Source organism: Chiroxiphia lanceolata, chromosome 1 (genome assembly GCF_009829145.1).
Source record: "Chiroxiphia lanceolata isolate bChiLan1 chromosome 1, bChiLan1.pri, whole genome shotgun sequence".
NCBI lineage: Eukaryota > Metazoa > Chordata > Aves > Passeriformes > Pipridae > Chiroxiphia > Chiroxiphia lanceolata.
Genome location: NC_045637.1, coordinates 105,477,782 through 105,501,408, shown reverse-complemented (window position 1 = coordinate 105,501,408; position 23,627 = coordinate 105,477,782). Strand labels below are relative to the sequence as shown.

General features: G+C 42.5%; 1 protein-coding gene across 1 annotated transcript; it reads left to right on the top strand.

Annotated features, from left to right (window-relative positions):
• Positions 1-4,550: 4,550 nt before the first annotated feature.
• On the top strand, positions 4,551-22,643 carry PDIA4 (protein disulfide isomerase family A member 4). Its single transcript, XM_032687864.1, has 10 exons — positions 4,551-4,728; positions 9,785-9,959; positions 11,725-11,930; positions 12,602-12,740; positions 13,255-13,460; positions 14,136-14,294; positions 15,203-15,354; positions 15,759-15,915; positions 16,010-16,243; positions 16,807-22,643. Exons 1-10 carry the CDS (start codon positions 4,623-4,625, stop codon positions 17,220-17,222), a joined length of 1,950 nt encoding a protein of 649 aa, XP_032543755.1. The 5' UTR covers positions 4,551-4,622; the 3' UTR covers positions 17,223-22,643.
• The last annotated feature ends 984 nt before the right edge of the window (positions 22,644-23,627 follow it).

Sequence of the window (23,627 nt, the reverse complement as noted above, 5' to 3'; positions counted from 1 at the left end):
TGCAACAAAACAAAAGTACAATACAGAATCAATACTATTTATATTACTGTCACCATATTTCATCCATATTTCATTAACTTGCAAGAAATCTAGTAGTATTGAAGTGGAACATTTTCACATCAAAATTTTTATCATCTTTCTACAGTGATGACTGGAAATTATTGAAACATATTTTAAAATAAGCATCATAATACATGAGTCAACCACTGATCAAAAACCAATGAGTCCTACAAGTGTTTTGCTCTAAATTGTTTCTAGATTTAGATGAAATGCAAAACAGGATGGATATTTTAAGCAGTTTTGAGATTCACTGAAGTGATTTACATGAAGATTACGTGCAAGGCAACTCAGCATCATTTGCTGTGAAAGTGTAGTTATTATGCAAAAAAGATAACTGAGGTTCACAAGAAAACTACCAGAGAAATCATTCAAAACAGCTGTGTGACCCTGTGCCAGTTTAAACCTTACATAAAAGAGAAGTTTTGCAAATGAATTTTTTTAGAAAACAACTTTTGAATGCATTTTCACGAAACTAGTCAGAACTGCGCACACGCTGCTATGTCAAGAGTGTATTAGCATAATTTCAGCCATATTTTACCTTTCCTGTGGGTAGCATCAAAAGTGCCATCAGCTTATGCTGTATGAAACAAGTATTCCATTCAAAAAAATTAGAGGAAGACAAGGTGGTCTGTCACACAGTCCTACTGAAAATGCTGTGTATCACAGCCCAACCCCTTAGTTAACTGGCATGGTGCTGTGGCTGCACACATCCTGTTAAAATGAATGTCCAATCCTTTAAGCACCATCAGCAACTTACTATAGAACCGAGACCCAAAATTCATCTTTAAAAACAGTACATTAATTTGTTGCACCTTTATTCAGACAATATAAGTCAGCATCTAGTCAGTATCACTCTGTGATGTTAAGAATTACAATAGATTAAATGAGCTAGCACATCTGTGAGACCATTATAATTGCTCAGTGTCTTTACAGGTACTCATTATCATCAGGCTGTATGTTGGAATGGGTTAAAAGCAGAAGAGGATTGTAAGCCACTCAAGTGACCTTGCAGCTGGGAATAACTCTTGATGAGTCTGCGTGAACAGCAGCCCAGTGATCCTCTAGCATGGACTGAGTTTATGGATCTCTAGCATGCTGCCTGTGTCTCTGCTTGTGTACCTCTGCCTGGGTGTTGCTTCAGGGATCCCCTGGTTAGCAAGGTAATGGAAATAAATTTACTCTTTGCATTCTAGCTGCGAGTTTGTGGTTGTTCCAGCTGCCTGCCTGTGTCAACTCACACACTGTGACGGGCCAAGTAGATACTAATTCATTTCTGAGACTAATATAATTTAATAGCAGAAGTTAGACTTGTGTAGCTTACTCTGGACATACCTTACAATTTTCATGTTTTTTGTGAAGAACATTAGCTTTTCCTTCTTTGATATTTACTGCTGAATATGCCTCTTCTAGGATCAACAACTGTACCCCACAGAATATGCAGAATGATGTACAGGATTAATAGTGTCTAATTTGAAGGAGAAAAGTACAGTGTAATACAAAGAGATATTTCCACAGTCCACTTACTTAATGGTGCTGGAGAATGCAGGTGCAACATATGAAGACTTTAAGGTAGCCATTGGCAATTTAAACCAACAGGAAAGACACTTACTGAATGCTCCTGAGGAAAAGCACATTTAAGAGCTACAATCATCTGCTTGTTCCTGAGGATGCAAGTCCGCCAGTGGTGATGGTAACAACTTAAAAGGATATGAAAACACATATGCATGTGCAAAATGTAATCCATTTTCAAATAACCAGAGTGCACTAATACCTGTATTCTTCTGCAGTGTAGCAGATGTTATCAGATAGAAGTGCCTTCTACCCAGAAACTGCTCCAGAGGTGCTCTGTGAGGCCTCATGCTTTCAGTGCTTGTTTGCTCTCCAGTATGTCTGGGGCAGAAGGGACTTTTAAGAATGGATATTTTGTCACATCAGACATGCTGCAAGAGATCTGTGACATTCACTTTTCCATGCATCTAACCAAGAGATGACCCTATACTAGGCTCTGTTCCACCTACCTTCTGCCTAGAGACCCTCCTGGGAAGGAGGAGAATGTTCCTGTTATTAACTTCCATGAGGAATAAGTACTTGGCAAAAGGCAGGAGTGCTCTTACCAGTAGTGACTAGTTCAGAGGATTTTTCAGCTTCATATGGTCAGTCTCACAGGTAAGTCAGCCCTTAGAGAGCAGTAAGGGATCTCTTGGAAAAGCTGCACAGCTTGCACACTCTTTCCAGTGCCCAGTGTATTTCACAATTACACTGAGTTTGCACCCCAGCTGGTCTGTGATGAATTACATGTCTGCTCGGTGTGCTATTTTTGACTCGCTGTGTTATCCTGTGCTACCCCAGTGTAGGAAGACAGGCACAGCCCTGCTGGTTTGAAGACAGACCAGATCACGGTCTTTGCCAAGGTCCTGTTTATCTAGTGGGACGTGTCTAAGATCCGGGCTGCCAATGCCCACTCAATGAAACGACAATTTAGCAAATCTCTCAGGCTGTCCTTGGCTGATCAGGGATCACAGGGGTTCTGTCTTGCAGGCATTCCTCTTGCAGTTCAAATAAGTAATAATAAAAAAAAAACCCTCTATATTTGTACTATTTGCACTTTCTTTTCACTGCCTAGCAGGATGTTGGTGCTTGACACCTTTGACTGCCTAGCAAATCTACTGATCTCATTTTTCATTTTGGTTAACCTGTATAGACAGAAACCATAATAACCATGAAACTTAATCACCACAAAAGAAAAAGCATTTAATCCTGTATTTCACACTCTAGCAGACAAAAGCAATACTGACACCATTTCTTCATTTTATGTGCCCACTTTTTCTGGAAGCTATTTAACCAGTTTTCCAATGGCCTAGACAATGTCAGTCATGAAGTACTAGGCCTGACTGCACTCCTGTACGTTGACAGGTCACTGTCAGGTGGACAATCTGCAAGGTAAATCAGAAAAAATTGGATTCCAATAGCCACTATTTGTCTTATAAACTCGGATGACAAAGACAGTAAATATTTCACGTACCAATACAACATTCAAATGAAGAGTCGTGTTAATCAGTGAACAAGACTAAATAAAAACCTTCCATACTCTTAATTTTTCCCATTCAGAACACTTAGTGTCCAATCTGGTTATGTGCTATCATCAAATTACTGAATATCTATGTTAATCAAACTAATATTTATATTGATACCAAAACCAGGCAGGATCAGGATCACAATCTTGACAAGATCCAGACAGCTTTAACTTTGTTCGGGTCAGGTCTCACTCAGAGAGATAAGTTGAAGAACTGCTACTGTATCAGCCACTGTATTTTCAAAATAACTGGCTTGCCAGTTGAGCTGAAGAAAGGCAGTTACTCCCAGGCTACAACTTCACAGTGTAGAACATTGCAGGTCTTTAATGCATTTTTCCAACCCACAGACCACTTACAAATTCTAAATGGCAATCTAGATGCATCCGTATTCTTTCAAGCAACACAATGTCTACTCAGTCCCCCAAAATTGTGGAATTTGTATGTTAAGCTTGCACTTCAAGACCTCGAAGATATTTGCTTATCACAAACTACTGCTACTCCTTTACAGTGTAACTGCTGCGCATTGAACTTAGCAGTCCTTTATGCTTACAGACTACTCATTTGAGGGTCAGAGGTTCTGTAAAATACAAAACAATTGTTCCACGAGCCAATGGGCAGCTGTGATTTGCCCAAGCACGGGGTAAGACAAGCAATTCGAGAACCGAGGTTTTAGCACCGTCTTGTTAGATCTTAAATGTCCACCAGATAAAACATTTGGACAACCATCGTCAGAAACTAATTATACCGTGACACCTTCCCGTGCGATTACGGCGCTACCGATGTGCTCGCTGTGCCAGACAACCCCGGCCCCTATGGGAGCTCCCGGGGGACGGCAGTGCCGTCACAGTCGAACATGGCAATAAATTATTTAAATTCTACTTTAAGTATTTAAGAATGTAAGAACTATTTAAGCAGTCCCTTCAGGGCCCTCCCCCGCCCCCTCACTGAGGAAGCCCCGCCCCACCGCACGCGGCGCGCTTTGATAGGCTGTCGCTGCCTTCCGGCCCCGCCCCCTGGCGCCAGCCCGCCAATCCCGAAGGGCAATGTGGCTACTCGCGCTCGGGGGGCGGGGCCGCCGCGTACCTCCCACCTCCCCACCCGCCCCCGCCCCCGGAGCGGCCGCATGCTCCCCGCGTGGCGGTCCGCGGTTGGCGGCGCCGCGGCGGCCAATGGCTGGGCGGCACCTCAGAGCCCCCGGGCAGTTCTAAGGCGCGGCGGTGCGGGCGCTTCTCTGCCACTGCTCCAGTCGGTCGCGCCTGTGTCCCGCCTCGCCGCTGCCGGGCATCCCCGGGGGCGCCCCCGCCAGTCCCGCGAGACCCGCGCACCCCGCGCCGGAGCCCCTCGTGACGTTCGGCGATTGGCGGCCGTGCGGCGCGCGTGGCGGGGCGGCAGCCAATCACCGTGCGTGGCGTGCCCGGAGGGCGGGGCGTGGGGAGCGCAGGGAGCGGACGGGAGCGGGCCGGGAGCAGCGGCGAGATCGGGGTCAGGATGAGGGTGCGCAGGCTGTGGGTGCTGGTGGTGCTGCTCGGGCTGGCTCAGATCGCCCTCCTGGCGCGGGGCGCGGCGGCCCAGGAGGAGGAGGACGGAGACGGAGGTGAGCGCGGGCTGGGGCCGGGCTGGCGGCGCATCCTGGATCCCCCATCCTGGGGCGCGGCCCCGCTGCTGGGCGCTGCGGGGAGCCTGGGCTGGCAGGGCCCCGCTGGGGCCAGAATGCTTCCCCGGGCCTCTGGGCAGGGCGCTGAGCCCCCACATGAAGGCGCTGAGGTCTGGGCGAGCTGCTTGTCCCAGCGCCGTGGGGCGGCTCTGCCTCGCCTCTTCCAAGCACGGAGTTAACAGCTATCTAACGATTAGCCATGTTGGAAATCCCTGGCTTTTAAATCACCGGGAAATTTGCGATTTCCTTGTTTCGACTCGTTATTCCGACTCGTTGCGATTTCATTATCCGGAGGTGGACTCTTTGTCAGGAACTGTAGTGATAGGATAGGGAGTAATGGGTACAAATTGAAAGAGGGGAAATTTAGGTTAGATATTAGAAAGAAATTCTTTACAGTGAGGATGGTGAGACACTGCAACAGGTTGCCCAGAGAGGTTGTGGATACCCCATCCCTGGCAGTGTTCAAGGCCAGTTTGTGGTCTAGTTGAAGATGCCCTTGCCCATGGCAGAGGGATTGGGACTAGATGATCTTTAAGGTCCGTTCTAACCTTAACATCCTGTGATTCTGTGGCTGAGCATTCTTTTCCTTATCCCTCTGTTCAGGGGATCTGTACATTCTGCGTATTTCAAACTGATGGGGTTGTTGTGGGTTTTTTTTCCACAGAAGGAAGGCCCAGTGTTGCCAGTTGCTTGCTGTTTCTTCCCATTGTCTTTGAATTTCACTGACGTGTGTCTCTTCCAAAATTAGCTGAAACAAAGCTGCTCAGGCTTATTGAGTTTAGTACGTGCCTGAAAGTAGGAGGCAGGCATTTGAAGGTTTTCTTTTTTTAGTTTTAAGTTTCTTTCATGTGAATTTTGTTAAATCCTGTATCTTTCATATTTCTTGTATGTTAAGTATTAGAGGGCGTTCGGGGAGACTGGATTATGGATGACCTTCTGAACTCATGTCCTGCAAATTCTTGCTCACTGAACAGGCACTAAAACTCAAAGAAGTGCATATAAATCGGTTACCTTATCTGTGTAATTAACTGTATGTAGGATGAGGATCAAGAAACTTGTTTTAAAGGATATGGAGGCTGCAGAAAGGAGATGGAAATACAGTATCTTCCTGTGAAGCACTTTTTTTTTTTTTTAGTTGCAAACTGAAATACAAGTATTGTGTCTATTTCTCCACTTCTAGCTCGAACACTTGATTATCCTCGCTTTGTAGCATGTGACAAAGCCAAGTACTGATTTTCCCTACAACCTTCATAGAACGAAGTAACGCCTGTGATGTTACAGTGTTACCTGTGGCTGACAACGGTAGCTCAGCTTCCTGTGGGCCAGGCTCTCAGGCTCTCATCAGTATTTCCCACGTGTGCTGTTCTTCTCATTATATGAGTTCTCTGGATCAAAGGTGCATGGTGATGGAAGTCTTCCCTGCTGTGTGGAAGCTGAGCACTAATCCACTGCACAACTTGAATCGTTTTCTGGTTTCTATTGTGTATCTAGAAATTGTATATAGATCATGAATAGGCTTTTCTGAGCCTTTGCATTAAAAATGCACATAGTTGGGGATTTCCATTTTTGTTCTTGGAATGCAGATGTGTATGAAGTGTAATGAGTTTACTTTGCAACAAGCAAGTGATTTTATGTACATTGGTTGTGCAGGAGATGAAAAGTTCAGATTAAACCCGACTTGTTATACTGCATGGTTTGGGAAGTGAAGTTCAACTAGGACAGTGAGGCAAATATGCTCAAAGTAAGGTTAGCCTGGATCATGACTATTACACCCTTAGCATCCTGACGGAGGAAAAGGAGAAATCGTGTAGAGGATCCACTACAGAAAAGCTTGAGGAGGATTGATTTTGTTGAAAGACTTTTGAGTGCCCTAGCAACAGATTATGAGTCTTAACTTCTGGGTTTCTGAAAACTGAGCTCATCCAATTGGGGAACTGCGCTCCTCAGAGGAAAACTTTCAGGCAGAATCCTGAAGTTGTTGATGTCTGGATGCAGCTTTATTTGTATGGGATTTACTTTGCTTAAGAAAAAGTTACTAGGCCAGATTTATGATAAATGCTGAGTGTTACAGCGAAGTTACTGGAAGAATTAATTTCACTTAGAGTAGCTGTCATCCTGAAGGTCTGCCAGCCGGTATCATGTACTTCAAGTCTTAAAATAAGTACCATTTTGATCATGTTTTTTGACTTGTGTAGTAATGTGTTGAAATTTGCGGAAGTGATTTTTTTTGGAGTAAAAGGGAGTAACCCATATTTTAATGGATGGCAGGTTTTAGCCACAGCTGCCACATGTTGTCTTGTCCACCTGCTTTGTAAGTATCTTTAAGAAACAAAGACACTTCAGTTTGGGGGCAGCTGTTTTATTTTCATGAGCTGTCTTATGCAAGTATTTATTAGCTACTTCTGCTATTTCAGGTGTCACAGTAAGACTCATTTTGCATCTGTTCTCTTTAAATTGTAAATCATTAATGCAGAGGCAAGTTTCTTGCTCTTAATGAAAAGATGTCCTGCTTGCTACTGCCATGCTTGGTCAGGTCCCTGAAGCAGTTCTTTCGGTCCCAATAGTAAAGCAGGTGTTAGAGGTAGCTATGATAGAGTTTGCACACTTAAGGACCAGTTTATAGGTGTGGTTAACTTTTTTTTTTAATGCATGCCCTCCTCCCACTTGGGAAAAGGTGGAGTCCTGCTGTTACACTGCTATTGTCCTGCCTCCATCTCCAAGGAGGAGGAAGTGGGTGTGTATAATGCCCATGACAATGTGTCACTGTCAAGGAAGTTTTATGTTGGCAGGCTGTGCAGCCACTTGCAGGGAAAGATACAAAATTATTTCAGTGATGGATGTTGGATCTAATGGTTACATTTTCCACTTGTGCAGGATGTTTTTGCAGGTGATGCTTTGTTCTTGGTTTTCTAAACCATGAGCCTGTGTTACAGTAGCTGCAGTGGCCTTTGTCTTTGTCGGGGGCAGGTAGTTAGCATAGTAAGCAGGAATGCGGGTCACAACCTGGTGGTTAGTTTGAGATGCATGAGCAGAATTGGCCAGCTAGTTTTGCTCAAATTCCTTTGTGTCAGGAAAAACCAAGTCTGAAGCAATTTGCATGGAAAAGCAATGGCATTGCCCAATTTGCGGGAAGTTCAGGCACAGACTGACCAGGAACACTGTGTGGTGAAACATAGCCCTCAAAGCTGCTGGGCACCCATGTTAGGCAGAAGTTTTGCCTGCTGAAACCCCCTGAAAACCAGCTGTTTCACCAGGGTAGTCCTGTAGGTATGTGACTTCCCTCAAGTGTGAGCAAGTGCTGCAACACAGGAGGCATTGTCTGCTGGCAAAAAGTGCTTTTAGCTGCTTCAAAGATCAGATGAAACAGGAATAGTTGTTAAAGAAATCTAATCTAGGTGACTACTGTTGTGTGATAAATGATCTCCTGTGATCTCTCTCCTCACCAGAAGCTTTAATATTTTGGTGGTAGGTAAAGTTGACTTCTAATTAAAATGAACATATTTTCTCCAAGAGCCTGTGCTGTTTTCTGAGGGCATATAGTCTTATTTTTGTATGCTTTCTTCTAACATAAAAATAGCTATTGCAATTTAATGGCATAGTTTTGTCTATGGTGAGATTGTTCCTGTGGTCTGCTGTTGGTCTGAGAAAAGTGGGATTTGTTTTGTTCAGTTTTTCATAGCTGGGTAGTACATATTCCTCATTCTTAACTTTCAAATTCCAGGTGAAATCAGAGTATTTTCAGAATAGTGCTGCAGTAACTCCTGTCAGCTTAGTCAAAAGCCAGTTAAAATTAAATAGAAAAAATAGTTTTGACCAAGAAACCTAAATCCTTTTTTCCCTTTCTTTTTTTTTTTTTCCCCCCCAATATACTCCTGGGACTCTCAGTGGTCAAAAGGGCCTTAGCTTCGTTGTTTTATAGTTTTCATTTGGGATGAAGTATTATCGTTATTTGTTCTGTAACTGAAATTCCTTAAAGGCCTTCAGGAAGGTCTGGTTGCCTTGAAAGATAGCAGTTAAAAAAAAAAAAAAGTTTAAAGGAGCATGTGAAAGGTTGAATATTAAAGAAACCATCTCAAATTCCAAGCCAACAAAGAATGAACCAGTTGAAATGTCCTGGCTTCAGCTTTCACGTGCTAATTTTGCTTCAGTAATTGAACAAATCTGCTTTCTTCTTGAAAGGCCTGTTCTGGACCAGCGATTTTGGTCTCCTTAAATCAAAGGCCTCCCCAAAAGTCGTTTGAAAGAAGCTTTCACTCCATTTACCTTGCATCTGCCAGGTGCATACGAGTGTCACTGGACTCCTGAAACAGTCACTTACTTGATTTTACACTCAGTGCAGCCTGGTGCTGATCCAGAGCAGAGTCATTGATGCTTCTGTGAGTGGAAAGACTCCTCAATGGATTGCAGACCTGAAACATCGCTGTAATTGAAAGCAAGATATATTGAGGTGGCAGAGGTGGGATGGAGCAGTCAGGAAAGAAGCCTCATTTTAAAGTGCTGCCTCCAAACCGCCTTTGTACTAGCAAGATTGTAACATTTGGGTTTATGGCAGCTGTTCCACTGCATGATGAAGGGCTTCTGTTTGAATTTAGGTGTCATTTCTGTGCCCTTCTTGCCCAACAGAACATGTCTCGCTTCCCACATTTCAACAATATATCCAATGTACCTTGGTGGCAACTGTTATGTGGATCTGTGTGTATTAATTCTTGTTGTGTCCATTTCGGTAGTTTGCCTTGAAATTGGAGATAGATGTTGACACTTTACTGAAATATTGATATTGTTGGCTGTTGTAGTGTGGACGAAAATGAAACAGTCAAACATTTGAGTCCAAGCTCTTTGCAAACTGAGACAGCTGTCGCTGTATGTGGAGCAGAAACTAACCTGCGTAGGTACTTTTATCTTTTACCACAGGAGATCCATCTTTAACCTGGTACTGTTACTTCAGTGTTAAATTTGACACAATCTAATAATATCTATTGCATTTTTACTTTTCCAGAATCTGTTACAAAAGAAGCCGACGATGACAGTGATGATGATGATGAAGATGACGATGAAGATGATGATGATTCTGTAGTTAAAGAAGAAAATGGTGTATTAGTCTTGAATGATGCAAACTTTGACACCTTTACTGCGGACAAGGATACTGTGCTGCTGGAGTTCTACGCACCATGGTAGGTTCACAGTGGTACCTCCTTATGTCCAAGATGAGATGGCTGTTGAGGTCTTCTCAGCCAGGACACACTCCTAAATAGTGAACTTGAGTTGCAATTTTAAAGATGACATAGGAGTAGCTTGCCTGCAGGAGATGCACTGGGTGCTACTATAGTCCAGGGAAGCAGATGGTTCTGGTGGTGTAGAGGAACCCTTTTCCTTTTCCCTGTACCATGCAATAGCCAACAGCCTGTTCCTTCTCACAGATGTGGGCCATGCTGAGGGATCCCATGCCAAGGGAAGGACAACCTTGGTTCTCCCTGCTTTGTGCCTGTCAGGGAATAGAAATGGTCCCAGTGAGCCTCAGAAAAATCATGCGGTGTGGTCTTGCAGCCTGCTGTTGTCCTTGTGCTGGACCACTGGGAACTTTTGCACTTCCTCATCTAAATGGAGGGATGAAGGTGACTTCCCTAGTAGTGGAATTGCTAGAAGGTTTTCCTTTTTAAATTCACATTTCTGTCCTTGCCAGAAGGGTGTGGTGTGATTAAGGACATAGCTCGTTTATATTATCAGTTTGAGCAGTGGCTCATACGTCTACCTAATGATGATAGTTTCTGCTGGCATCCCAGGACCACTAGTGTGCTCAGAGGAGCTACAATGGACTTACCTGCATATAACCGAGACAAAGAATTTAGGCCAGAATGTGCCTTCTCTTGCATTCTTATGGACAAAAATAATAGGGATGGTTATTGAGGGAAAACAAGAGTAGAATATATTTTTAGTCAAGTTGCTGAGTTAATGTTGCAGCCAGAACCTCTTTTCCATTGTGGTTTAGTGATACAAAGATGACTTACTCATAGCTCCTTTTCTAGTCTTTGAATAGAAGAGTGAATGTGATCTTGAGGTGGAGTTGCATTTTAACTGGTGCCATTCTTATTACAGAGAATCCCATCCCTCCTTGTCTGTGGGTGCTAATCCTGCAGCTGTAGCTTGCCTGCATGGAAACTAAACATGAAGCTTAATTTTTCTGAGCAGAAGGATGTGTGTCATCATGGACTAAACACCTCTCCTTTTTTATACTCCCCATTCTACCAGTTAAGAGGCTAAGGAGCCCAGGCTATCTGCCACACATTTCCTCTTTTCTTCCCTCTACATTTTCCTGGTTTCATGTTCAGCTTGTCAAGCTATATTTGGTTTTTCTTATGCTGATATCCTTTGTCACATCGGCTTTCGCAGCAGAAGCCTCTGTTCTTCCCAGAAAGTTCTGCTGTGGCCAGAGAGGGAGCAGGTGCTGTGATAGCATGGTGGGTGTGAGATTTCATTAGGCCAACTTAACTACTGGTTCATTTTTCTCTCTAGTTCAATTTAGGGTGGTAGGTAGAGAAGATAAAACTAGATTAGGGAGAAGCTGAAGTTGAATTGAGACCGTATTTGTGGAGGTGGGAAGAAAGAAGGAGCATGGTACAAGATTTACAATTTTGTTGTAAAAGAACTTGTTGAATTTTTTTACAATGGCTTTATAAAGCATGTGGAAATACATTGCATGTTGAATGAAAATTAGGAAAAAAAACAATGTTGGGATTTGAACTAATTAGTTATAGTTACTTAATTTGTTAATTTGAACATTAGCTTTATCTCTCCATAATCTGAACACATAGCAAGACAGACATTTCTGTGTTGATGATGTGAACATCTGTCAGAAGGCATCCTGGAAGTGCAGAGCAGCAGAACATCTCTACGAGTCCATTGTGCATTTATGTATCTACTTGTGTCTTCCTCTGACAGGTGTGGGCATTGCAAGCAGTTTGCTCCTGAGTATGAAAAGATAGCCAAAACTCTGAAGGAAAACGACCCTCCTATTCCAGTTGCCAAAATAGATGCTACTGCAGCCACTTCACTGGCAAGTCGTTTTGACGTCAGTGGCTACCCAACCATCAAAATCCTGAAAAAAGGCCAGCCTGTTGACTATGACGGTTCTAGGACGGAAGATGGTAAGCACCAGTCCTTTGCAGGTCTCTGTAAGAAAGCAAAGTAGTATATGATCTTGCTTCTTAATATGTGACTATTTTGAAGGACTTTGGGCTCAAGTTACCTTATCTTAAGCAGAATAATACTATGAAGGCTGAAATTTTTCCTGTTTTCTCAAATGATTGCATGCTAGAGGACAGTTTTGCAGGTTGTGGGTAGTGCTGTTGCTGAAGGAGGTTTCTAGAGATATGACTTGACCAAAAGAGGAAACAGTCTCATACCTGCTGAAGGATCAGCCAATAAACGTCTGATCTATATATTGACTGTATATAAACCTGCTTGGTTTTCACTTAATTGATGTGCCCAGCTTCAGTCAGAGAGGAAATACTACCTTTTCTGTCTCTTTTGAGATGCAATTCATGTACTACAGTGCTGCAAAGTACAGATCTGTGCTCTGCATAAGTAAGATGCAATATGGTGTGAAGAGAAGACCTTCTTGGCAATACCATCAAGTAAATAAAGCATAAAGGAGATTGATTAAGAAAGCATTCTCATGTAAGCTTGATGTGTAAGCCTCGGTCCAAGACCATGCTCGCCACTCTAATTTTAAATTCTTGTTATCATCTCTTGCATTTGGCATGCTAGTGCTATAATAATGCACACTTGCTAATTGGGTTATTGAACTGTATTTCAGCAATTGTGGCCAAAGTGAAGGAGGTCTCTGACCCCAGTTGGACCCCTCCACCCGAAGCTACTCTGGTATTGACGCAGGATAATTTTGACGATGTCGTGAATGGTGCTGACATAATCCTGGTGGAGTTCTATGCTCCATGGTAAGCAAGAAGGCAGTCACCTGTGCTTGCCTAGCACAGCTGGCTTGAACAGGCTTGCTGAGCCTGTTTTCTGTTGTTATGCCTCCTTACACATCTTTACCTTGTGCAGGTGTGTATAGCTCTGGTGTACCTTAGTTCTAATCTGAACCTAGGATCACATTGCAAATCAGTTGAAGACTAGACTAGATCTATGTCTCAGCAAGGGGTGGTGTTGAAAGCTTCGCTGAAAATTCTCCTTATTTACTAATTTGGGACCACGTTGAGATACTGAAAACCAAAGATAGTTGGTCCTTAGTTTAAAAATGGCCTCTGGAAATGAAACTACCTATAGTAGTGTGAGGCCAGCTTCAAGTTGGAGAGACACATATTCCTAGGCTGAAGTGTCCATTGTAGATTCAGTAATCCCATTTCTACTCTCGGCATTCTGGAAGACTTAACTCTTCCACTTCAGAGGTAGAAGGTGCCTGGCAGACTTCATGGGTTGTAAGAACTGCTCTCTGCTCTCCTTCCCTAGGTGTGGACACTGCAAAAGGCTTGCTCCAGAATACGAGAAGGCTGCCAAGGAGCTCAGCAAGCGCACGCCTCCAATTCCCTTAGCTAAGGTTGATGCCACTGCTGAAACTGAGCTTGCAAAGAAGTTTGATGTTACTGGCTACCCAACTCTCAAAATCTTCCGCAAGGGCAAACCTTATGACTACAGTGGGCCACGGGAAAAATATGGTACTGCAACTTCTGCTTTTTCTTATTTTCTGAGGGATTGATCACAAATATTTTAACATCTCTATTGGACTTGCAGGCTTGTTAACATCATAACAATAGAAGCTGGGGAAACCTGACAAATTGTGCTCTTCATAGGCCAGCAATTTAAATTTGTCTATAATCTTTGACATCTTATGGTGGTATATCAGCTCCTTTTAATATAAAGGAAGTTAAATACCCATGGTGAAACAGTGGCAATATGAGTAAATGGGCAGCCTTTAATTGTACTGGAATGTACCATAAGGACTGGCAAAATCCTTCAATATTAAGTTCCAATAAGAGGAAAGACTTAAGACTATCCAAGTAGAACTTTGATTTGTAGCAGGTTCAGGAGACAGTGAAGTCTGGAATTTCATAAAGGAAGGTCACTTGCAAGATCAGCCAGCATCCATGGATCTCATGCTTGGCCACCTCTTCTGAAAGTAACCTGAAGGAGAATATCCAGAACTGCAGCTTTAAAAACTTAGACTGAGGTCTTGCTGATTTGGTTTTTAGGTTATTGTGGGAGGGCTGTCCCCGATGTCACATGGTGTCCGTGGGAAATGTGGTACTAAACAATGTTGTACATGGAATGCCTGAACCTTTCAGTTCAATAAAAGTTCTAAGCAACTTTTTGGGGGTGGGTTTGTCTCACAGGTATTGTCGACTACATGATTGAACAGGCTGGTCCTCCATCCAAACAGATTCAGGCTACCAAGCAGGTACAGGAATTTCTGAGGGATGGGGATGATGTCATCATCATTGGTGTCTTTAGTGGAGAGAATGACAAAGCCTATCAGCTCTATCAGGAAGCAGGTACAGAACGTTTTAAAATATTAATTAAATATGTTTTGTTGGGATTCTGCCTAGGACTTTGGGTGCAGAGAGATCATTTATTTGTGTTCTTAGTTCAGTAGGGAGGTTGGAGAGGAACAAGAAGTAGATGGAGGGGTGATCTTCTACTCAAGAAAAAAGCTCACACCAGATTTTGGGGTTGTAGCTGAAGTATCAGCCAGTCACAGAAGATACTTCCTCCTGGTACTGTGTCCCTAAAAGCATGCGAACTAGGGAGGAGGGAAAATTCGTGCCTGAGGAACAAATCACAACTTCCTGGCTTAAAGCCTACGTATCTTTGCTGTCTGTTACTGCTTGTTTCATGCCTGACAGTTCCAGAGACTGGGTTTTGCCAAGCTCATTTGGGGTGAGTGGCCTGGAGAAAGAATCATCATCCACCTCTGGATCAGTTTAGCTAGACCATTCCTGGCCACCTGTCTATGTCTGCTTCTGGAGCTGCTGTCATTTGTAGTTGGATTAGGAGCTAATTTATTGCTCCAGCATGGAAGACTACAGAACTGTTTCCCAGGCTGCTCTAAAGCAAATAGTTTGGCTAGTTGACCTATTTGGGGGGAAGCCAAGAGATATAAGACTTATAAACAAATAGCTGTTTTGCTGTATGTTTTGGAAGCTCTTCAAGGTTTTTGAGGTATGTAGCATAACTCGACAAGTTATTCTTGTTGAACAGCATTCAAATAGTGCTGCTAGAATTGTATGTATATTTACATGCTTCTCACCCTTGGATGAGAGCTTTGTCCAAGACTAGGTTGTTCTGTGTCCCTTTGAGAATAGGAAGAGAGTTTCCTTGCAGTGCAGTCTCAAGATTTCATTTGGAGGCTGTCAGTCCATTTCTTACTGACTTTTCCTTCACCCTAACCTTAATTTTTCAGCTAACGGTTTGAGAGAAGATTATAAGTTTCACCACACCTTCAGCAACGAGATTGCAAAACTACTGAAAGCATCTCCAGGAAAACTAGTTGTCATGCAGCCAGAAAAATTTCAGTCAAAGCATGAGCCCAAGATGCACATTCTGAATCTTAAAGTGAGTAGCTGATACAGAGCTAGAAAGTTTGTGTGCGGATTGAAGGTTCTCTTTCCTTGTATTTATGATCAGTTGGCATCTTCCTGTTGGAAATACTCCCACTAGATATTTGAGGCAACTGTTTGTCCACTGAAACTGTATTGTTTTGTTCAAGAAAACTTTATGAAATTAGTCCAGATGTTGCATTTTCAAATAAAAATTTTATCATTACAATATTCAGTTCAAAGGTAGAACACCAAATTATCCCTAGTGCTCAAAGATTTGAAGAGTATGGTGACAGTATTGTTTATAACATGCCCCTCTCTCTCATTCATGTATGCATCAATATTAGTTTTCAGTAGTGTGTAACAGAAATGCCTCTTAAATCTCCTTGTCTGAACCTTTCTCGCAATTTTTTCGAACAGGATTCTACAGATGGGTCAGAGATTAAAGAGCATGTGCTAAAACATGCTTTGCCTCTAGTTGGTCATCGGAAGCCTTCCAATGATGCTAAGAGATATGCTAAGCGTCCTCTAGTGGTGATCTATTATTCTGTGGACTTCAGTTTTGACTACCGAGTTGGTAAGTTTGCTGTGATTACCATTCCTCCACTTTGAGAGGAAGCAGGCAGTAAGTAACTAGAAATTGCCAATCCCGTTGTGTTCTGGTTTTTCAGCTACCCAGTACTGGAGAGGCAAAGTCCTGGAAGTGGCCAAAGACTTTCCTGAATATGTGTTTGCTGTTTCTGATGAGGAGGATTATTCTTCTGAAATAAAAGATTTGGGCCTGCTTGAGAGTGGAGAGGATGTCAATGTTGCCATTCTGGATGAAGGTGGCAAGAAATATGCCATGGAGCCAGAAGAGTTTGACTCTGATGTACTCAGGCAGTTTGTGCTGGCATTCAAAAAAGGTACGGTTTCTAAAATAGGGTTGTCTAAGCTATTTGCTTTGTTTACCCAAGAGTTTTTCCTGAGGCAATGGCTATAATAAAGTCATTTGTGTAAACTTGCAGTGTTCTGTGACTTGAAGCTTTTGGATGTTTCTCGCCTCTTTTTTTTTAAACTTTGGTTCATTAACTTCATTGCTTGGACTATGCTGTGACTTCTAGCTATACTCTAAACCTGAGCATGTTATGCAAGCCTAAAATGTTCCTGTGGCTCTGAAGTGTGAGCTGATCATTCATATTTGCAACTTCTGTAATAAATCACTAGTTAGTACCCTGTGGATGGACAGCCATAAAAAGAGGAAGAAAGGTTCTAGGGAATTATGAAACAAATTGTTACCCATATTTCACAAGGCTATTTGGCTAAAAGGTCACCAGCAAACCAGCCTGTGTTTCAAGGGCAAGTTCATTTGCTGGTGCAGTGATTTTTTTCCCTGGCAGGAGGATGTACTACTACCTTTTCTTAGGGGAGATTGTAAGGGCTGCTCTTACCATATTCTAACAGTGCTGTGTGTTTTTCTTTCCTCTAGGAAAACTGAAGCCAATTGTGAAGTCCCAGCCAGTGCCAAAAAATAACAAAGGGCCTGTGAAAGTGGTAGTGGGTAAAACTTTTGATACCATAGTAATGGATCCAAAGAATGATGTTCTCATAGAGTTCTATGCCCCATGGTGTGGACACTGCAAGAAACTTGAACCAGTGTATACAGAGCTAGGCAAAAAATACAAGAATGAGAAAAATCTAGTTATAGCCAAGATGGATGCTACTGCCAACGACGTGACAAACGACCACTACAAAGTGGAAGGATTCCCCACCATCTACTTTGCTCCGAGGGACAAGAAGAACAACCCTATTAAATTTGAAGGCGGGGACAGAGATTTAGAGCATTTGAGCAAATTTATAGAGGAGCATGCAACAAAACTCTCCAGAACAAAAGAAGAGCTTTAGATAAGATGAGGGTGGTGAAGAAAAATTGTTTGTACGTTGTAGTTAAAATCAAGTTACTGACAAAACTTCGTGAGAGAAGAGTTAAGCAGTTTGAGCAAAGAGATTCTTGAGCAGTAAAGTAATTGCAGTATCTTTTTTTTTTATATATGGCAGAAGAGTTTTTTTCTGGACACTGAACTTAATACTCTAATATGAATGTCTTGTCTTAGTTATGGTTTTGATCTTTGGAGAAAAATACATCCTTTATTTTTTGTGACTATCTTGAGCTTTATTCTTTGACTCAAATGCAGCTGTTTTTAAGTTAAAAGATATTACCAAAAAGAGAGAAGCAGATTCCTCAGCCAAACATATTTCTTTGTCTTATTTGTTGTTAGGGTTACTGGGGTGAGCAGTCTTTTCAACCAGTCTTTTTTGTTATGTTTCTGTATACCTCTTCTTTTGACTATATCACTGTATTCATTGAGGAGGATAAGAATGGAGGTTTTCTAAAGTGTGGATGAATTATTTGGTCCTATTGAGATAAGACACAGTGACTTGCTAGCCAAATATACCTGTCTGTTTTAGCTTTTTGCCTCTCTGTAGAGAGGGTGATGCTAAAATAGAAAGTTTTTCTAATTTACCTCACTTTAGTAGTCCATATTGACCCATTTATATCTTAGTCTTCCTAAATATGTTTTGGAGTAATTGGAGTGTGGCAGAAAGAGCATTTAGTGGGTGGAAGTGCTTGGATTCTGGTATCAGACCTGTGTGTTACTGTCTCCTTTCCTTTTGCAGAGAGGAAAGTTTGATAGTGATTCTTCTTTAGGGAAGGAGACTGAGACTTTCTGATGGCATTTATTCCTGTAGCAAGTACTGCAGGTACAAAAGATGATCACATATTCTCTGTGCTCCTCTTGGGAGTATATGCATTAAAAAGTGGGGTTTTATCTTGAATGTCCCACTTCAGGTACGTCCATAAATTTGTGGGCTGCGTTGAGGGCACAGACTTACATACTCTAGAAGCACTGTCTGACTCTTCCCAGAGCTGTGTTGCTGCAGTGGGTGCGACTTGGGAGTCACTGAGGCAGTTTGGATACATATTTCATTTTACAGGTGGTGCTACTCCCAGCAGCACTGCTTTCTGCCTTGCGAAGTATCATCGACCTTCCTTCAGTAATTGCTTGTTTCGTTAATTTTTAGCTTTTGGAGGTCTAAAACCACCACCTGATCATTCTTTAATTCTGGGGAGATGCAGTCTTCTGTGTAGCAAGGATAAAACCATGTCCAGGAGGTGGCTGTTAAGGTATAGTCTGAGTACCCAAAAGGGCCTGGAAGGGGGTATGTAGTCCTTGTCTTTTCCTACTGCACTTTGCATCCCTGATGAAGGGACATGCTTCCCTGTTGCCTTAACAGGGGACTGTTCTCCAGTGACTGTTAACAACCCACACAGCAGAGTGTGACTATCAATTATTCTTGCAGAGGTGTGTGGGACTGCATGAAGGCTTTCCCTTCATTAATGGTTTAGCTGAAGCTAGTGAACAAAGCTCACCAGTGAATGATGAATGAGGGGGGCAGTATCAAACCTCTAGAGAGTATTGCGGTGTGCCTGAGTGCTATTCAGCTCCTGTTGTTTATCAGCAAAAGCTGAGAAGCTAAGCAAGCAAGTGTTGGAGCAGTGTAATCATTCACTTCAGGCCCTGGCATTGTCAGTCTCCTCTTTTCACATCAGAGGGCTTTTTTTCTCTACTGTACTTAAATGTACAGGTGTCTGTTAAGCTTAGGCAGTATTTCACCTACAAGACCCTTACCAAGTGCACTGTCTTCCCATCAATTGCCATTTCTGTTTGCAGCTTTTCTGTAGAGCCTCCAAAGGTCATAATATGTGATAAATGTGTTGTGCAGGCAACAGGAGGGAGATCAGACTTACCTGAGCACCAGAGGTGATTTTTTTCTGCTTTAGAAAGTATGCATATAGGCCAAGTAGCAAGGTCTTGCCTTCCAGTGATATCAACTCAGTTCTTCAAAGAAGTTGGCACAGACTTTTCAGATTGGTTCTTAAAACATAGTTCAGGTTGTATCCTTAAGCAAATACCTCACAAAATGCTGCAGCGAACTAAACTGCTTCTGCTTGGAAGTTAGTTGCAGACTTTCAGGGTTTTATTCCAAAATAGATGCTGCTTAATCACCAGGAGGATATGGATAAATAGGGAGCAGGTAGAAGGGAGGGTGAAAGGTCCCTTATTGATGGTGAAGACTACAATCAGGGCTGAAGCTCCATTCTTCTTGGGTTAAAGTTGAGCATGACAGTTTCTTACGTCTCTTCTTGTAGGTGGTAAATTATAAACATTGTCATTGCCAATGCTGTACTCTTTCTGTAAACTTCTTCCTCCCAGCAGGAGCTGACACTACTCTGGGTTGAAACCAACCTCTCCAGCCTGCTGGGAGGCCTTGTGGCAATAAAAGGCCCAGGGGAGTGTCCAAGGTGTGCTTGCTCAGTGCTCCTGACACCTCACTGTTTCTTGCCTTCACAGGTGGAGGCAACCTGGTACATACAGAGTTACTTCAGGACTGTGCTCAAAAACCTGAATTTTGTTCTGGAGCACCAGTGCTTAAGTCAGAGCTGAATAAGGAAGAGGAATACACTAGCTGCAGTGTTGCTTACAGTTTCTTGACAGCTGTAGGTGCAAAAGCAAGCAGTGTTACCCCAAGTAGGTTATGGGTTTAGGTTATGAGCAGAAGAGAGAATGAGGATTTGTTCCATCCTTACACTAGTGTCACCTGGCCACGTTTACTGTGAGTCCTTGGTTTTGCCACACACCTTGGCATCTGCATGTCATAATAAATATATTTATCACTTCCCAGCAAGGTGAGGACACTGTTGCCTCTCAGCTTTAGGCAGAGTCATACTGGGAAGCGAACTGCATTCCTTAGTTCTCATATCCTACCCCTTGCTGTCTGTGCTGTCCACATCACATGAACTGTCTGTGAAACTCACTGGGATGGCTACATCATGAGGACTGTTTTCTCTGTAGATAAAGTGATATTAATGTGATTGATGCCTTCTAAGGAGAAGAGTTCGTACCATCTTTTGGAATTTGTTAAATGCATTATGCATGTCTGCTTTTCCCTTCCTGGTGCATTAGGATGCTTTTCTAAACATCCTAAATTCTTTAATTAAGGAGTTGCCTGAGTGCTACTGATTAGCCTTGGTTTTCCCTTCTTATAGAAGAAAAATAAAAGTACATGCAGTGCAGAATAATAAGAAAGCTCCCCTCACTTGCTCTTAGTCACAGCTGCATAAGTTTATGGCATCATTTCTTATTATGATTCCAGGTGGAAGAAATCCTGCAGTTCATGCAGAACTGATTTGTATAATACTAACAGTTCCTGGATAGGCTCAAAGGAGCCTGGCCTGGCATAAATATCTCCTATACATGCATTCTCTAGAAAACACATTTATTTCTATAAACTGTAGTACATCAGTAATCAGACTTGAGACTTCTTCGGGGCCAGTTCCTTTCCCTGAAGGGTCAAGAACTAAGGTAAACAGCAACTGTAGCAGAGCTGGTGCTCCTTGAGGAGTGAGTTTGTCTGTACTGTCTTTGGGACAGTAAATATGGCCTGGGATCTCGATACTACATCAATTGCTAGCTTTTTTGATACTGGAGGAGATTTGTTAGCAGTAGATGGTTTGCAATCAAGTTATTACTTAGTTTCTACTCTAAGCAATTTTATACTTCAAAACTGTGAATTATGATGATGCCTGGGTATGGCCTAAGATTGTCTGGTAGCAAGCAAGTAAGGCACTGCAGGGCTGGAAACTACTCCGCAAAGTTGATCTGTCCTTTTGTACATGAGGCTATGTGTTGAGAAAATGGGCTTCTGAAAAGCAGAACATGAATAAATGATACAGGTTAAAGGCTTCTCGGAAAGTAACATTAACTGTAGCGGTCAGACTGGTGTCCTTTCTTTTCTGGTAGGCAAGAGAAGTCACTGCAAGCTGTCCATGCTCCAAAAGGCTTCTTGATCACAGCCTTCATTAGTAATGGACTGGTCAGAGGGTTGAGTGTTGCAGTCCGTATGCTCAACCCTTGGTGTGGGGTAACAGTATGTCAAACCCTGTGCAAACAAGTGTGTAATCCACTTAGTCAAACTGGTATGGACCCTTGTATCTGTTATGCAATATGGTTTTGGTTTGCTGTACTTAAGTTGCAAAACTCCCTTTTTCGATGCAGATCAGGGATCTGTGAGCAAGCCTAGCCAAAGTCTCTGAAATGCTGTAGCATCTTGGCTCAGTTGTCAGGTGGTTTTGAGACTTCAGCTAGTGGTGCTGCACAGCATGAAGTGAGGTGTTGTGGGAATTGCTGCACATCACAGCAGTGCATTTGTCAGGGGAGGGCTCTCAATTACCAACTACAAAGGGCTCCCCTTCTTTTCCTGCCTGGATCCATGGTAGATCACATGAAACCATGCAGCCATGGGCTGGAGAAATGTTCTGCCATGCGTGAACTATTTTGATACCTGCCCAGAATCCCACTCATAAGTCAGCTTGTTCTCTTTCAACATCTTTGGAGGTTGCTGTGCACTGAAGCTGGTTCCTTTAGACACGCTCCGCATGCTCTCAGGCCACAGACTGATGTCATGTTAGTGCTGGATTTTCTGTGAGAGCAGCTGGTTTTATATGAAGCCACTGTGCTGTAATCTGATCCTCTGCACCATTCCCAAGTGTGTGGACAAGCTCTGTATGTACCATGAAAACTAAATTATCATGTCTTTTCTGAGGCTGGGTGAGACTGCTTAGGTCTGAAAGGATGTTACTGTTCTCCAGTTTCATTTTTTTTTGTCTAGAGAGGAAGAGATCTGCTCTGTGAATTACTCTGAATCCTTACATTAGAAAGGTGGAAGTTTCAGTTTCAGAAATGCTGTTCAAATCCCAAGCTGTGTGTGGCTTGGTAAAGGTAAAGGAGATAAAGCTATTTTTAGTGCAAATAAAACCCTTATCACAATCAGTAACCCAATCCTCTGAAGGATTTCCATATGCTGGGATATTGAACAGCCAATTGTTTCTTCATAGTGAAAGCTGACACTTATCAACCTGTTCTCAATTAATGCCTTGCTGCTTGCCTTTGTCAAAGTTACAGTGGCCTTCCTGAAATTCAGTGTGTTTTGCTTTACAATAGGAAAGAATTGTTCTGCAGTACAGCCTGGTAAAATGCTGCTCAGAATGGTAAAAGCAGAATAAAAGAAAATACAGCAGAAGGTGGTCTCAGGGGAAGAAAAAAAAAGTAAATGGTAACTCAATTTTCAATTTGAGGCAATGAAGTCAGAGAAATCAAGGCTAGACAGGACCACTTACTGTGCTCATCTGACTGGTTTACATATGAGACCCCAAGTTCTCAGCTGTTTGCTTTCCTTATTCAGCCTAATAACTTGCATTTAAGCTATGGACCTGTTCCAAACAAAAGTATGCAACACAACCAAAGCTCCACAACTCTGCTAAGTGCTGATGCTGCACTAATACTGATTTCTAAACCACAGAATTCATTCAGGAAATGGAACTTGCCATTAGAAAGTGATACTACTGCTTTGAGTAAGGAAGGTAGTTTTGCGTTCACTTGCAATGTGAAATATTTCATGTGTTACTTTTGCTGATGCAAATGGCTCTTCTTTTGTGATTTTGAGTTTGTTTTGGTCTTTTAGAGTCTCATTTATATAACGACTAAAGGATAGCAAGTAAAACTCCACTAGCTTAATTAAGCTGTAGCTCCTCCCAACCAGCAGATCTTCACAGAGGACCTAGTGACAGACAAGTGGGTAGAGCTTTGTTCAAGCTCTTTTCACTAAGCCTGAAGGAGCAGCAATAGAGCACACAATTACAGCAGATGCAGAGAACTGTTTAATGGTGTACTAATGAGTCCATTGAAATGTAAGTGGCCTTACTACAATCTTCCTGCCTCTTTATTTTTCTGAGAGATCACCCTTAATGTTCAATTTGGACAAACCAGCCAATCTTTAAATAGAAAAATCACACTTCAAATAAAAAAAAAAAAAGGTCACAATGGACTGTTTTTTCATTCTTTCACTTCCAAGATGCACTGCAAATATTAATGATCTCCTTGAAGCCTGCTGGTTTTCCATAGTGGCACAGCAGTGGGTGTAAGGACAGTGCTTCCTCGTACTGGAAAATGTCCAAAAGAACTGGTAAGGATCAAAAAGTCTTTCTTTGATCACAGTGATACGTCAGCAGCTTCAGTGGTAGGATCAAATTGGTATTTGTTTGGAATTATTTTCCTAACGATGCACCCCGTTTTCCTGAGAATTGTAGGAATGCTCAACTTCCATCAGACATACACTACTTAAACACTTCAGCCTGAAGAGATCCTGTTGAACTATGGGTATATAAGGAAGAAGTCATCCTCTTGGCTG

Excerpts from the sequence above, each read along its gene's own strand:
- PDIA4 (XM_032687864.1), top strand. The coding sequence starts at position 4,623 with ATGAGGGTGCGCAGGCTGTGGGTGCTGGTGGTGCTGCTCGGGCTGGCT. Across the intron at positions 14,295-15,202 it reads TCAGCTCTATCAGGAAGCAG|CTAACGGTTTGAGAGAAGAT; the intron begins GTACAGAACGTT and ends TTAATTTTTCAG. Across the intron at positions 15,916-16,009 it reads CAGTTTTGACTACCGAGTTG|CTACCCAGTACTGGAGAGGC; the intron begins GTAAGTTTGCTG and ends CTGGTTTTTCAG.